The sequence below is a fragment of the Sciurus carolinensis genome, chromosome 8 (assembly GCF_902686445.1).
Source record: "Sciurus carolinensis chromosome 8, mSciCar1.2, whole genome shotgun sequence".
NCBI classification, from domain to species: Eukaryota; Metazoa; Chordata; class Mammalia; order Rodentia; family Sciuridae; genus Sciurus; species Sciurus carolinensis.
In genome coordinates this window covers 91489878-91505048 of record NC_062220.1, presented here as the reverse complement: position 1 = coordinate 91505048, position 15171 = coordinate 91489878, and the positions used below count along the sequence as shown (strand labels likewise).

At 39.8% G+C, this 15171-nt stretch overlaps 1 protein-coding gene across 1 annotated transcript in view; it reads right to left on the bottom strand.

The window, feature by feature from the left end:
- Fkbp9 (FKBP prolyl isomerase 9) overlaps positions 1-15171 on the bottom strand; it is a 45086-nt gene that overhangs the window by 19450 nt on the left and 10465 nt on the right. Inside the window, exons 2-6 of the mRNA XM_047559924.1 lie at positions 9407-9552; positions 8795-8984; positions 8022-8167; positions 4023-4212; positions 29-174 (exon numbers count right to left, since the gene is read on the bottom strand). Of these exons, the coding sequence (XP_047415880.1) occupies positions 29-174; positions 4023-4212; positions 8022-8167; positions 8795-8984; positions 9407-9552 (818 nt within the window). The remainder of the gene's footprint in view (positions 1-28; positions 175-4022; positions 4213-8021; positions 8168-8794; positions 8985-9406; positions 9553-15171) is intronic.

Sequence of the window (15171 nt, the reverse complement as noted above, 5' to 3'; positions counted from 1 at the left end):
GTCAGTGAGGAAGGCAAGTGATACCCACCTCTTCCCTCCTCTCCATACCCCAGGTGAGGGGGGACCACAATCCTTCGCCTCTCTCCGATGCAAACACCAAGTAAACCTTCATCCATCCCAGGAATCACGTAGCCCTGCCCAATGTATGTGTCAAAGGTGCGGTTCCTCGAGTAGCTAGAAAAAAGACAAGAAAGAGGCGACTCATGGGGACACCACAGCATCTGTGTAAATAAGTAGGGGCCATGATGCAACGGGACCACACAGGTCTCTGGGCCCCAGAACAGGCAAACCGTAGACATGAGACCCAGCCAGGTAACTTGCTCCCCTGGAATGGTGAACAGAGAGCAGCCACTAGCACAAAGAGTCCCAGAAACAAGTTATTCAACCCTCTCGTTTCATCTGGCTATAAATGCAATGTAGATAATGAGAAGCAACCATGAAGAAAGGCAGATAATCTAAATAATGGGATGACTGTACACTTGGTACCCATGTCAAGTTATACTCTACCACTGAGCTAACCTCCAGCACTAGATATGAATATTCAGATTGCCAGAAAAGTAGCACATGCCTGTAACGCCAGTGTCTCAGGAGGCTGAGGCAGGAAGATTGCAAGTTCAAAGCTAGCCTCAGCAACTTTTCAAGGTCCTAAGCAATTCAGTGAGACACTGTCTCTAAATAAAATATTTTTAAAAATGGGCTGGAGATGTGGTTCAGTAGCTAAGTGCCCTTGGGTTCAATCCCTGATATATGTATTTTTTAAAAAGTAGCACTTTTACAGATAGCAATTTATTTCTGCAGTGTCCACTACAGCCTGGGTGAAGTCTCTCTGCTATAGCCCTGCTCATCAAACTACCTCTGGTGAGAACCTGGGATTCTCAAACACCCCAGGCAGAAGGCCCAAGAGCTTCCCACAAAGGAGTGATTCAGCCTCTGTACAAATGGCCAATTGAGTCTAATTACTGCAAGTCTCATGAAAAGATGAATCAATTCCCCAAAGCCTGATGATTCCAGAACAAAATAATAAAACTTCATATCTGGGCCACCATGATCTGCACCTATTACACACCCTGGTGAAGATGAGGCAAAAAGCTTATCTTGAGTTGGGTGTGGTGGCACAAGCCTGTAATCCCAGCAACTCAGAAGGCTGAGGCAGGAGGATCATAAGATCAAGGTCAGTCTTAGCAATTTATTTCCTATTTATTTGCTTATGCCCTAAATTGCTAAGGCTGACCTCAAAATTACAATCTTTCTGCCTCAGCCTCCCAAGTCACTGGGATGACAAGAGTATGCCATTGCACCTGGCTGAGTCTCAGCAACTTAGCAAGGCCCTAAGCAACTTAGTGAGACCCTGTCACACAATCAAATACAAAAAGGTCTGGGGATGTGGTTCAGTGGTTAAGAGGCCCTGAGTTCAATCCTGGGTACTAACAAGTAAATAAAAGTTAATAAATAAATAAATAAATAATTAAAAAGTGAAAAAATATATACATATTTCATTGTACATGCATGGAAGACCTATGAAATTAATAATGCTGTTTTCCTTTAGGGAGGGATATAACTGAGGGACAAATATGAGGGAAATTTGTACTTACAGACACTTTTATAACTTGGATTTTGAATCATGCCAATATATCACTTAGTAGGAAAAAATTGTATTTAGAAACAGAATACTGTATCATACAAATTAAAAAACTGTAATAGTTAAAGGTGTGCTGGTGGCCAGGCATGGTGGTGCATGCCTGTAATCACAGCAAGGCTGAGTGAGGTGGGAGGATCCCGAGTTCAAAGCCACACTCAGCAAAAGCAAGGAGCTCAGCAACTCAGTGAGACCCTGTCTCTAAACAAAATACAAAATAGGGCTGGGGATGTGGCTCAGTGGTCGAGTGCCCCTGAGTTCAATCCCCAATACTAAAAAAAAAAAAAAAAAAAAAGTGTGCTGGCTCAGGAATAGATAAATCAAGGGACACTGAAAAAAATTCTAGACAAAGATCCAAAAGTACACATAAGAATTTAATGCATGGGCTGGGGCTATGGTAGAGCACTTGCCTAGCTGTAAGGCACTGAGTTCAATCCTTAGCACCACATTAAAAAAATAAAGAAAGAAAGAAAATACAGGCATTGTGTCCATCTACAACTAAAAAAATATTTAAAAAAAGAATGTAGTGCATAATGAAGTACATTTTAGATAAGTGGGGAAAAGATAGTCATTCAATGACAGGTGGTGGGAAAAAGAGCTAACCAAACGCTTAGAAAAAAAAATGAGACTCTTCCTGTCACACAGATATCACAATAAATTCCAGAGGGATTAGTCAAGGATGGTAGTGCATGCCTATAATCCCAGTGACTGGGAAGGCTAAGGCAGGAGGATCACAAATTTGAAGCCAGTTGGGACAACTTGGTGAGACCTTGTTCCAAAATTTTAAAAATTAAGTTAAAAAAAAAAAAAGAGGACTGGGTATGTAGCTTAGTGGCACAGTGCCCCTGGGTTCAGTCCCCAATACCAATGTAAACAAAGAATTAAAAACAAAAAGGGGTGGAGAAGAAGTTCAGTGGTAGAACATGGTAGGTTCAATCCGCAATACTTCTTTTATTTATTTTATTATTTTTTTCTTTTATTTATTTATTTATTTTTGAACTGGGGATTGAGCCCAGGGGTGCTTCACCACTAAGCCATATCCCCAACCCCTTTTTTATATTTTATTTAGAGACAGGGTCTTGCCAAGTTGCTTAGCGCCTCCATAAGCTTCTGAGGCTGGTTTTGAATTTGTAACCCTCCTGCTTCAGCCTCCTGAGCTGCTGGGATTACAGGCATGCGCCATTGTGCCCAGCTCAATCCTGAGTACTTCTAAGTAAGTAAATAGATAACCAGATGGATTAAAGATACATAAACATTTAGGAGAAAGGACAGAGATTGAGGAAGGTTGTAATACATTGTCTCAGGGGGCCAGGATGGAAGAGATTGATAGGAAATTATTACATTTTTCATTGCACATCTTTGCATTGTTTCAATCATACAATAAGAACATATTACCCTAGGGAAGAGAAATTCTTTTTTTTTTTTTTTTCAGCGTTGGGTATTGAACCCAAGGCCTCATGCATTCTAGGCAAGTGCTCTACCACTGAGCTACATAACCAGTCTATCAAAAATGTTTATTTTTGAGACAGGGTCTTGCTAAATTGCCCAGTTTGGCCTTGAACTTTCAATTCCCCTGCCTTCACTGGGAGTCACCCGCATTATAGGTGTATGCCAGTTCTCCTGGCCTTCTGTGATGCTTTTGGATGACTATTACCTCAGAGAGACAGGTAGGTTTTTGTCATTACTTGTTCACTGGGAGCTAAAGGAGTGGTTCCAAACCACACATGCCACTTGAATGAGCAAGGCATAACAAAGGAACACACTTGAGCCATCTGTACAACTGCGGATAAAACTCTGAATAATGAAAGAGGCACAGTAATTAGCCTCTGTAACACCCAGAAGGGAGCTGAGAGCTTCTACTCAGTCCCCTCCAGTTGGTCAGCCTTTAAAGACTGCAAAGCATTTCCATATACCTCCTGTCCTTAATCTAACCATCTCTGAGAAAGGTGCTGAAACAGGAGATACACTGCAGCTCCCGAAGTTCAGAGGGGCCAAATGCAGTCCAAAGTCACACAGCAGGCATGCCATAGAGAGGAAATGTTACCCAAGTCTCCTGGCACCAAGCTGGTTCTCTGTTCATGTACCTCCTTGACCTCACTTCTGATCATTCCCATGCTGGACCCCATGGGACAGAAAAGCCCAGGATAGGGTGATGGTAGAATCTAGGGTGAACCTCTCCTCTTTTCCTGCACACCCATCTAAATCAGCCCCCAGAAGGTCACTGTCATGGCAGTCTCTGAAGAAATTCAGAATCAGAAAAGAGAGACTTATATTGGAGATGAACATATGAAATCAGCACTGACAGATACTCAGATCATATTCCACCAGTGGCGGACTTCATTTAATGAGATGTTCTGGTGAATGAAGGCTCTGTTTGTTTCCTCACCTGGAATCAAAGAAGGTGCCATCCAGAAGCGTGCCATTGTAATGATACCTGAGGAAGTCCCCACTCTGACTCCTCCGCTCACAGTTCGCAGGTATGACCTTATTCTCAATGGAAATGCTATCCTTGGGGTTATGCAGATCCAACAACGCAACATCAAATACCAGGGATGCCTGTCCAGGAATGTCTTTCCCTAGAGTGGAATGGAGGAAGATGAGACAATCAGGACATGAGATTTACAAAGGACTTCACCACTCCACACCCTCTGTGTCAGTGTTACTCATTCCTTCAAGTATTCAAGCCAAGGAAACAAACATTCTTCTTCTAAGACTTGGATGGTCCAGGGTTTCCACAGTGTCCGACCATGGGCTGGTAGGTACCATATACAGCTTGACTTACTCAAGAAAAAGAGCGAGCAAATTGAAATGACAGAAGACTACAATGTTCACACTGTCTATGCTATGCTGGCAAATCAAGGCTCTGTGTGGGTGGTTACACACCAACAAGCAAAGCCAAATACATACCTCTGTGGGTTTCTGTTTGTGTACAAATGCAAATCACAGACATTTAAAGGTACAATTCCAAAGCTCTGAGTTGGTTCCAGAGCATACTACAAAGACTTGTTCTTTGAAACCTACCACCAATTTTGTTAAGAAACGAAATGCAAAATTCAATCATTTAAGTGTACCCAAAATAGTATATAAACAAACCAGTTAGCTAGGATAACAAGAACAACAAAATTATACTCACAACCCAAAACTTAAATAGTCTTCAAGTTATTTCTATGTCTACATGGTACTGTTTCTCTCAGATATTCCTAACAGTGAGAATATATTGAATAGTCAGCCCTCTATATTCACGGCTTCCACATCTATGGATTCAACCAACTGCTAATCAAAATATTCAAGAAAAAAAAATTGTGTCTGTACTGAACAGGAATAGACTCTTTTTGGTCATTATTCCTTAAATAGTATAGCCTAACAACTACAGATATAGCATTGGCATCCTGTTAGGTATTACAAGTAATCTAGAGCATAAAGGAGAATATGTGTAGGTTATACGCAGGTATTATCCCATTTTGATGGAAGGGACTTGAGCATATGATGATTTTGGCCTCTGCAGAGTATACCAGAAGCAATTCCTTGTAGATACCAAGGGATGATTATATCTGCATTAATTCTAATTAATATATTTTCTAACATTATGCCACATGGAATTAATGTCATAGGCAAAACACAGCAGGGAGGTGCAAATTGGGAAAAAATTAGCAATTCTGATATCATACGGTTATATGTCTACCTTGATGTCTGCAACCTTTAAACTTTCTAATTCCAATCTCATTTCACAGATGGGAAAGCAAGAAATTTTGGTACCCAAGGCCACAGCTGGTAAGGCAGGGGCAGAGGGCTTCCTTATGAACACAATAATGAGTGAGTGGAAGTTTCTGCAAAAGGATAATCCACATGGTACTAGCTCTTCCTGCAGATCAACGTCAATCAATAAAAAACTCTAAATCCAGAAATTTGGGATAAAAGAATATTAACTGACAAGCCAACTCTTTCATTGCATGTGATACCATTTATGGGAGGTGACCGGGGCAAGTGACCCACAAGGCATGCCATGCCTGGACTTCTTCAATTAGGTCTTTGGCAGAGCCCACCCTTTGTCTCCTTCCCCTTAGAGGATGATGAAATCTGCTAAAAGCAGGCTGCTGAGTCAGTCTCTGTAACATAAGGTGTGGTCAGTCCAGAATTGTGTGTGTAAGAGACAGAATATCAATCTTTTGCACTTTATCTTTTAGTTAAAGGGAAAAAAGAAAGGGCTTTTGTTGTTCTGGTTTTTTTCCCACAGTGCTGGGGAATGGGACACAGGACCTCACACAAGCTAGGCAAGTGCTCTTACCACTATGCTACATCTCCAGTCCAAAAAAGAAAGTCTTAAAAGTAGCCTGAGGTTTTAAATTTTTCTAACATTAATATGTGCTAACTGAATAATGTTACTTACAGCTTTACTGTGATATAATTCACATGCCATACAATTCACCCATTTAAAGTTATAGTTAGATTACGGTGCACAGTATTCAAATATAAAGTTATATAGTTTCTTTTAGGCCAGTGACTGGTAAGCTGAGGTAGGAGGATCCCAAGTTCAAGGCCAGCCTCAGCAACTTAGCAAGACCCTGTCTTGAAATAAAAAAATTAAAAGGGTTGCAGATATAGCTCAGTAAGTTAAGCATCTCTGGGTTCAATTCTAGTACTAAAATTTTTTTTTAATTTTAAATAAGATATTTTAAATATTTGAAGTATTAATTATTTACTTAAGATAAATCAGTGCTGGGCACGGTGGTTTGAGCTTATAATCCCAGAGGCTTAGGAGGCTGAGGCAGGAGGATCACAAGTTCAAGGCCAGCCTCAGCTACTTAAGGAAGACTCTGTTTTTTTTTAAAAAAAAAAAAAAAAAAAAAAAAAGCTGGGGATGTGGCTCAGTGATTAAGCACCCCTGGGTTCAATCTCTGGCATAAAAGGAAAAAAATAAAAAGAAAAAGATAAATCAATAATATTCCTCAAATTTGGCTGGGCAGTTTGTTTTGTTATATGGATGATGTTGAAAGGATTTGAGAACCAAGGTGAACTGGCCAAGGATAAGACAATGAGAACATCAATAAGGATAATAACATATCTCAGGGAGGGGAGAATTAAGGTGTATTTATGGCAATGGTTTTCCAACTTTATTTTTCTTTTAGTAGGGTACTCTACCCACTCACCCACCCTCCTGTCAAGAAACTGTCTACAGATTTTTGAGCATATAACTATATGAAAGTGGAAACAGGAAAAAAGTTGAGCACAATCTACTGAGACTACCTTTGCCTCCTGCTCTGTTTCCAGGAAATAGCTTGGAAAACATTACCCTGGTTATTGTAAGTTGGGTACCCCTACTAACTTCTTAAACAGCATCATGTCCTCATTTCTATTCTTTATTTCATATGTACCTGCAATTTAAATGTCTGGAGGTTTCTTAGTGATATCAGTCTGTTGTTATCATTAAACATGCCTAAATTCAAATGTGATTAACTAAGAAATCCTCTTTATCAGGTCATATTCTATGTTTTTCCCTCACAGTAAAACTACAAATAGGATAGTAATTCTAATTAATATGTTTTCTAACACTATGCTTTGATTTTGTCCCTGTGGAATTAATGTCATAGATTAAACACATGAGAGGTGCAAACTAGGAAATTCTGGCAATTTTGACCTTGATATCTGTAACCTCTAGATTATCAAGATCAAATATCATCACGGGATGGGACAGGAATAAACAAAAACAAAAAAAAAAAAAAAAAAAAAAAAACCCGTGAGACCCAAGATCATAGTTTGCAAGGTTGTGGTGAGGTGCTTACTTATGAATGCCAATGACCATGAATGAATGGAAGTTTCAGGCACTAGATGATCTAAACTACCACCATCCAATGGAACTTTCTGCAGTGATAAAAGTGCTCATTATTGTTTTCTAGTACAGTTGGCCTCAGCAAACTATGACCTTTTTTTTTTGGGTGCCAGAGATTGAACACAGGGGTGGCTTCAACCACTGGAGCAACATCCCCAGCCCTTTATTTAAATTTTTAAAAATTTTGATAACCTGCAACTTTTTTTTTAAATATATTTTTTAGTTGTAGGTGGACACAATACCTTTACTTTATTTTTATGTGACGCGGAGGATCGAACCCAGGGCCCCATGCGTGCTAGGCGAGTGCTCACCAGGGCCACAACCCCAGCCCGGAGAACCTATAACTCTTGAGTACCTGAACGGCAGCAGTACCCAAGGAATGGAATTTAAATTTTACTGAGTTTTAATTCACTCATTTAAATGTAAGTTGCCACCAGCAGCTAGTGGCTACCATATTGGACAGTGTTGGTCAGACCAAAAGGCCTGGTTGGTTTCATGTGGTCACATCTGAATTAATCACTGCCATAAAAAATAAGGACGATGAGAAAGAGAACTTACCGTCTCCGTCTTCCCCATAGGCCAGGAAAGGAGGTATGGTGATCATGCGCTTTTCCCCCACACACATGCCCAGCAGCCCTTTATCCATTCCAGGAATCAGCCAGCCAATTCCCACATACGTGTCATAAGTTTTCATGCGATTGTGACTGAAAATCAACAAGAAAGGGGAAAAGTTCTATATCCAACTCATCTCTCAGAAGGGTTTCTGTTACCCAAATCTCAGCTAAACAATGAGCACATATGCACCCCGGAGACAGGCATTTATGGATCTTTGCTTCCAAACACAAAGAAGAGTCCCCAAGATTAGGCAGAAATGAAAAGCCTGTATTAATACCACGGTGATGGATGAAAAGGGACAGCTATTCCACTAATCAAACACACAAGACTGAGAGGAAATCCTCAAGGGTACCCTGTCCTCCAGCTTAGACCCATTTCTCCCTGTCGCTGCAGATGTGGTCATCTTTCCCTTCTCTTTCCATGGGAAAACTACAAAAATGAACCAAAACTATGGCCCCTTCATTTACTAGTGAGACCTCAAAACACTGCTAAACCAGATATGCAAAGATTGTTTTTAGAGTTTCCTCAGGTGTATTAAATTTTGACACTGGTGCCATACAGCATGACACTAAGCAAAAGTCCTATGTAGAGAAGTTTGGTACTAGTTAAAGTTGGGAAGCACCCCGCTTCTGGTTTCTTCACTAGCATAGAAAGCAGACAAGCCGGAAGGAACTGAGGAGCATTTCATAGACACTGCCATAAAGGGTGGGACTTACCTTGAATCAAACAGTGTCCCGTCCAAGAACGTTCCATTGTAGTGGTACCTTACAAAATCAGACACCTGGATGGTCCGAGAGCAAATGGGGGGCTTGAAATAAGTGTGAACCTGAACTTGGTCTTCGGAATTCCAAATATCCATCAGAAGTACATCAAAATGAAGCACTGAGTTTGGGGGGATCACACCAGCTAGAAATTTAAAGAGTTCACAATGAGAAACTACTGCCTTTCAAACTCGTCACACAAATACCCAGGGCACTGCCAACATGAATGGAAGCCCAAAGGATTCAAGGAGGTCACTGGTGAATAATTTCAAAACAACCCATTTTTCTTCCATCTTTCCTCCAAATAAAATTAAGAGGAAAAAAAAAAAAAAAAAACCACGAAATTTTCCTCTCATCAAGGGTCTTATTCAATATACCTGTGTCAATGACACTACATTCACATCTCAAGAGATTAAACCAAAGAGGAAAATTTTAGTTGTGTGTGTATTCACTGCTTTTCATGCTTCCCTGTCTAAAGCATCTAAGATTCTCTGGTCTGACTGAACAGCATGCAAAGGTTTTGGCTGCTTCTACAGGTGTGTTTATAAATACAGAAGAGAAACTCACAAACTCCTTCGCTTCCGTAGGCAAGCTTTGGGGGGATCTTCACGAAACGCCTCTCGTTTACACACATGCCAACCAGAGCCTGGTCCACCCCTGCAATCAACTGTCCTTTTCCCACGAACACGTTGAAAGTAGAGCCTCTGTCATAGCTGAAGATCCAAAAGGTAGGGAGAAAGAAAATTATAAATAGTCCTTCCTTTAAGAAGACCAAGCTGTAAAAACACACCCATGAACGTAAGGACCAGGAAAAAAGCTTGCCAAGTAGTTTCTGATGCAGCAAATGTTCTCACTGGACAGGGATCTGTATGGTTGGGGTTTTTAGATTACCTTGAAAACTGTCTGCAAATATAGTTAGATAAGCATTGGCATAACTCTCTTTAGGAAAAATAAATAAATGTTGAAGTGTGATTTGCAAAATAGTTACCTATTCTTCCATATACAAAAATAATTGTTGAGACCTTTTTTGGGGGGGCAGGGGGTTCCAGGGATTGAGTCTAGGGGCACTTAACCATTAAGCCACATCCCCAGCCTTTTTTATATTTTATGGTGTGACAGGGTCTCATTAAGTTGCTTAGGGCTAATTTGCTGAGGTTGGCTTTGAATTTTGATCCTCCTGCCTCAGCCTCCCGAGCCACTGGGATTAAGGTGTTATGTCACTGCACCCAGAAAATTTACTCTAATTTCTATGTGACAGTATCTAAAAGCAGCATCATAGATATTGAAGGCCCAAGTTAACACACACACACACACACACACACACACACACTTCCAAGTCATCCAAGTAAGATAAACAAAGCGGTAGCCTGATATACCATAGAGCATACTTAAGGGCTGGGGCTGTAATTCAGTACTAGAGCACTTGCCTAGCATGTGTGAGGTACTGGATTCAATTCTCAACACTGCATATATATAATTAAATAAATAAATTAAAGGTCCATCAACAACTAAACAAAAATATATTTTTAAAAAGTACTTAAACTCTTTTTTTTTTATTGTTGGCAGGAACTTTTTTTTATTTTAATTTATTTTTATTGTAAACAAATGGGATATATGTTGTTTCTGTTTGTACATGGAGTAACAGCATACCATTTGCATAATCATACATTTACATAGGGTAACGATGTTTGATTCATTGTTATTTTTTCCTTCCTCCCATCCCTCCCACCCCTCTTTTCCCCTATACAGTCCCTCCTTCCTCCATTCTTGCCCCCCTCCTGCCCCCCATTATGTGTCATCATCCGCTTATCAGTGAGATCATTCGCCTTTTGGATTTTTGAGATTGGCTTATCTCACTTAGCATGATATTCTCCAATTTCATCCATTTGCCTGCAAATGCCATAATTTTATTATTTTAAGCTCTCTTACTTCAATTTCCTCTACTGTAAAATGAGAGTAATAATAAGTCATCCCAGGATCTGTACAACAATGTGAAGAGTGCTCCAAAAACTTACGCCAATCTTACTATAATTATCACAGGAAATAAATATTCTAAGCAAGTCTTGAAATAACTCATATATATGTCTTGATGACTGACAGCTAATGGCCTTATGTCAGAAAATAAATAATGAAATCATGATTGTGACCTAGGCTCTCATTTTTTTTAATGTCAAATTTAGCAACCAAGAAGAGTCTGTCTGATAGGAGACTGTTAGGTGCTTAGGGGGATATATAAAGTATGGGTTGGATATAATAAGTATGGGATGGGGTGCAGATCCAAGCTAGCCTAGCATGCATGAGGCTCTGGGTCTGATAATGCACACTCAAAAAAAATCACATAATCACTTGTGTAGTGAAATGTTAAAAGCTGTTCAGATTTGCTTCAGCAGAATGTGCCACCGTTCCTTTTGTCAATTTGTTCCACCTTTTCTTCATCTTCCCCTAATGAACAGCTTGGGCAAGCAGTGAAGTCCACCTCACCACCCGCGTCAGAGCAATTCTGTCAGATCTGCCTCCCCAGGCCCCCATCTCCTCCCAGATTTACAGCTTATTTTAATAGTCTTCCTTTCTTCAAGGTCAGTGAATAGAGAGCAGGAATTCAAGTTCAGGCCAAGCCAGAGGACAAAAGCACATGGTCAGTTTTGTGCCCAAGTCAGCTTTACACCTCCACCCTCCAGCTCCGGGAACCAACACCCTCCCCCTGGAATGCCAGCTCTTGAGCTGCACTTGGCTTGCACTTTACCACGCCACAGAGTAATCATCAAACTAGCAGGTTTAAAATAATGCACCTGAAAGTCAAGCTTCAAAGCTTCCGAGGTTCAGAACATGTGCAAACAGCAACAATGCTGAACCTGCATATCGTTCCTAAATTTAATGAAAGTATTTTAATAATAACTACTATTTACAGAGTGTCACACCTGGTAGCAAGCTAGGCCCTTCACATGTCCTCATTTAATCCCCATACAACACCTTAAGGTGGGTGCTACGTCAGGTTCCTTGGAAGTTAAAAACCTCCCCAAGGTCATAAAGTTAGCTAAGAGAGAAAAAAAGTTAGAACCCAGGGGGGCTGGGGCTGTAGCTCAGTGGCAGAGCACTTGCCTAGCATGTGTGAGGCACTGGGTTCGATCCTCAGCACCACATAAAAATAAACAAATAAAATAAAGGCATTCTGTCCATCTACAACTACAAAAAAAAATTAAAAAAAAAAAAAAAAAAAGTTAGAACCCAGGACTGTCAACTCATGCTGCTGGCACAGGGCATTCTCATATGGTGTATAGAAATTGTTGGTGTCCATAGAATTAATTTGATAAATGCCCAAGCACTGTAAACAACTAAGAAGCAAAATATTAAAAACAAAAAATACCCTTCTAGCCAGGCATGGTGGCACACGCCTGTAATCCAGCAGCTTGGGAGGCTGAAGCAAGAGGATGGAGTTCAAGGCCAGCCTCAGCAACTTAGTGAGGACCTAAGCAACTTAACAAGACACTGACTCAAAATAAAAAATAATAAGGGCTTGGGATGTGGCTCGGTGGTTAGGCACCTCTGGGTTCAATCCCTGGTCCAAAAGAAAAAAAAAATCTTTCTGAAAAAAAAAAAAAATGCACACATTCACACACACAAGTAACAGCACAAGACCAATGTTATCTACTGCTTAAAACTCTGACCATCTGGAAAAATAAAGTTGTTAGCAAATTTATGCTGATCAGTGCAATTGGCATAAAGTCACATGCAGTATCAAGGTCAGAACTTGTCATGAAAATTATTTCTGCAAACTCTGGAATAAGTACTTATACAGCTCGTCCCAGTGTCCAGCTCATTTACACCTTTTACAGATGTCCCAGTCAGGGTCCTACAGGAATCAGATGACACACCCAAACTAGGAGTTTCAGGAAAGTTTAATAAAGAGGCTGTGCACAGCTGACATCAGACTCAATGGTAAAAAATTGAAATCTTTCCCCCTGCAATCAGGAATAAGGAAACAATGCCCACCTTTACCACATCTATTCGAAGTAGTCCTGGAACTCCTAGTCAGAGCAAGTGAGCAAGAAAAAGAAATACCAATCATCCAAATCAGAGAGGAAGAAGTGGAAGTAAGTAGAAATAGTATCTTTTTTTTTCTTTTTGCAGTGCTGGGGATCGAACCCAGGGCCTTGTGCTTGCAAGGTGAGCACTCTACCAACTGAGTTATCTCCCCAGCCCTAGAAATAGTATCTTATGCGCAGAAAATTCAAGAGTCCACAAAGAAACTGTTGGAATAAACAAATTTGCCATCAATTGCAGGATACAAAAATCAACACACTACTCAGCCACAAAGAATGATAAAATTATGGCATTTGCAGGCAAATGGATGAAATTGGAGAATATCATGCTAAGTGAGATAAGCCAATCTCAAAAAACCAAAGGATGAATGATATCGCTAATAAGTGGATGATGACACATAATGGGGGGTGGGAGGGGTTAGTGTTAGGGTTAGACTTAGGGTTAGGGAGGGGGACAAGAATGGAGGAAGGAGGGACTGTATAGAGGGAAAAGAGGGGTGGGAGGGGTGGGGGGGAAGGGAAAAAATAACAGAATGAATCAAACAACATTACCCTATGTAAATTTATGATTACACAAATGGTATGCCTTTACTCCATGTACAAACAGAGAAACAACATGTATCCCATTTGTTTACAATAAAAAAAAAAATCAACACACAAAATCAGTTGTGTTTCTGTGCTAACAGTGAATACTCTGAAACAGAAATTAAAAAAAAAAATCCTAGTTACAATAGCATGAAAAAGTTTATTCAGGGATAAACTTAAATAAGGAGCTGAAAGACTTACACAATGAAAATGAAAGAAATATTGCTGAAAGAAATCAAAAAGGATATAAGTAAAACATAATTTTTTAAAAAAAGGACAAAAATAAGTGGAAAAACATTTTCCATTCATGGATTGGAAGGGTTAATATTGTTCAAATGTCCATGCTACTCACAGCAATCTAGATTCAATGCAACTCCTATCAAAAGCTTAATGGAATTTTCTGCAGGAAAAAAAATCCTAAAATTCATGAGGGCTGGGGTTGTGACTCAGTGGTAGAGTACTTGCCTAACATGTGTGAGGCACTGGATTCAATTCTCAGTACCACATATAAACATATAAATAAATAAATAAATAGATGTCCACTGGCCACTAAAAAATATTTTTTAAAAATTCATATGAAAATCTCTAAAGACACAACATAGTCAATATAATCCTGAGAAAGAAGAGCAAAGCTATACTCATACTTCTGATTTGGAAACATATTACAAAGCTATAATAGTTTAAACAGTATGGTAATGGCAGTAAGACATATAGACCAATGGAATGGAATAGCTCAAAAATTAACCTTTACATATATTGGTAGATAGTCTTTGACAAGGGCATCAAGACTGCATGATGGGGAAAGGGGTCTTCTTGATAAATGGTGCTGGGAAATCTGAATATCCATATGCAAAAGAAAAAAGTTGGCTCCTTGCCTCACACCATTACAACTCAAAATGGATTAAAGAAATAAACATAAGACCTGACATTATAGGGTAGCAATCCTACTTCTTACTATATATACAAAAGAATTGAAAACAGAACCTCTGAGAAATATGTTCGCACACACATTTTCACTGTGGCATATTCACAATAGCCAAGAGATAAAAGCATCCTAAATGTCCATCAACTGATAAATGAAAAAAAGAGGATGTGGCATATAAACACAATGCACTATTATTCAGCCTTAAAAAGGAAAGAAATCCCATTACATGCAACAATTATAGATGAACCCCAAGGACATTACATTAAAGGAAAGAAGGCAGTCACAAAAAGACAAACACCATGTTATTCAATGAAGTATATGAGGTATGTAAAGTAGTCAAAGTCACAGAAACAGGAAAAATGTGGTTACCAGGGTAGGGGGGCAGAAGGAAGGAGTTGCTCAGGGTCTAATTTTTCAATATTCAAAAGTTCCAGATATCTGATTCACAACAATGTACATAGCTAACACTACTGTCAGGTACAGTAAAAAAATGGCCAAACTGGTAAATTTTATTATTATTATTTTTACAATAACAGTGATAATAATAATAATAAAGGGACTGTGTGCATAGGTGTACACAGGGTTCTGCAAAACACAAGGGGCAGTGCAATACCTCTAGGGCTGGGTAGGGGGTGCTATTGTCACACCTGGATCTAAAGGACCAGGGGAGAGAGGGGAGCTAGGGGCTACCTAGAGGAGCTGGGACCTCTGGTTTAGGGACACAGCCCACAGTGACCCTACAGAAAAATAAACACGTCCACCTCACTCTTCTTTCCTTGATC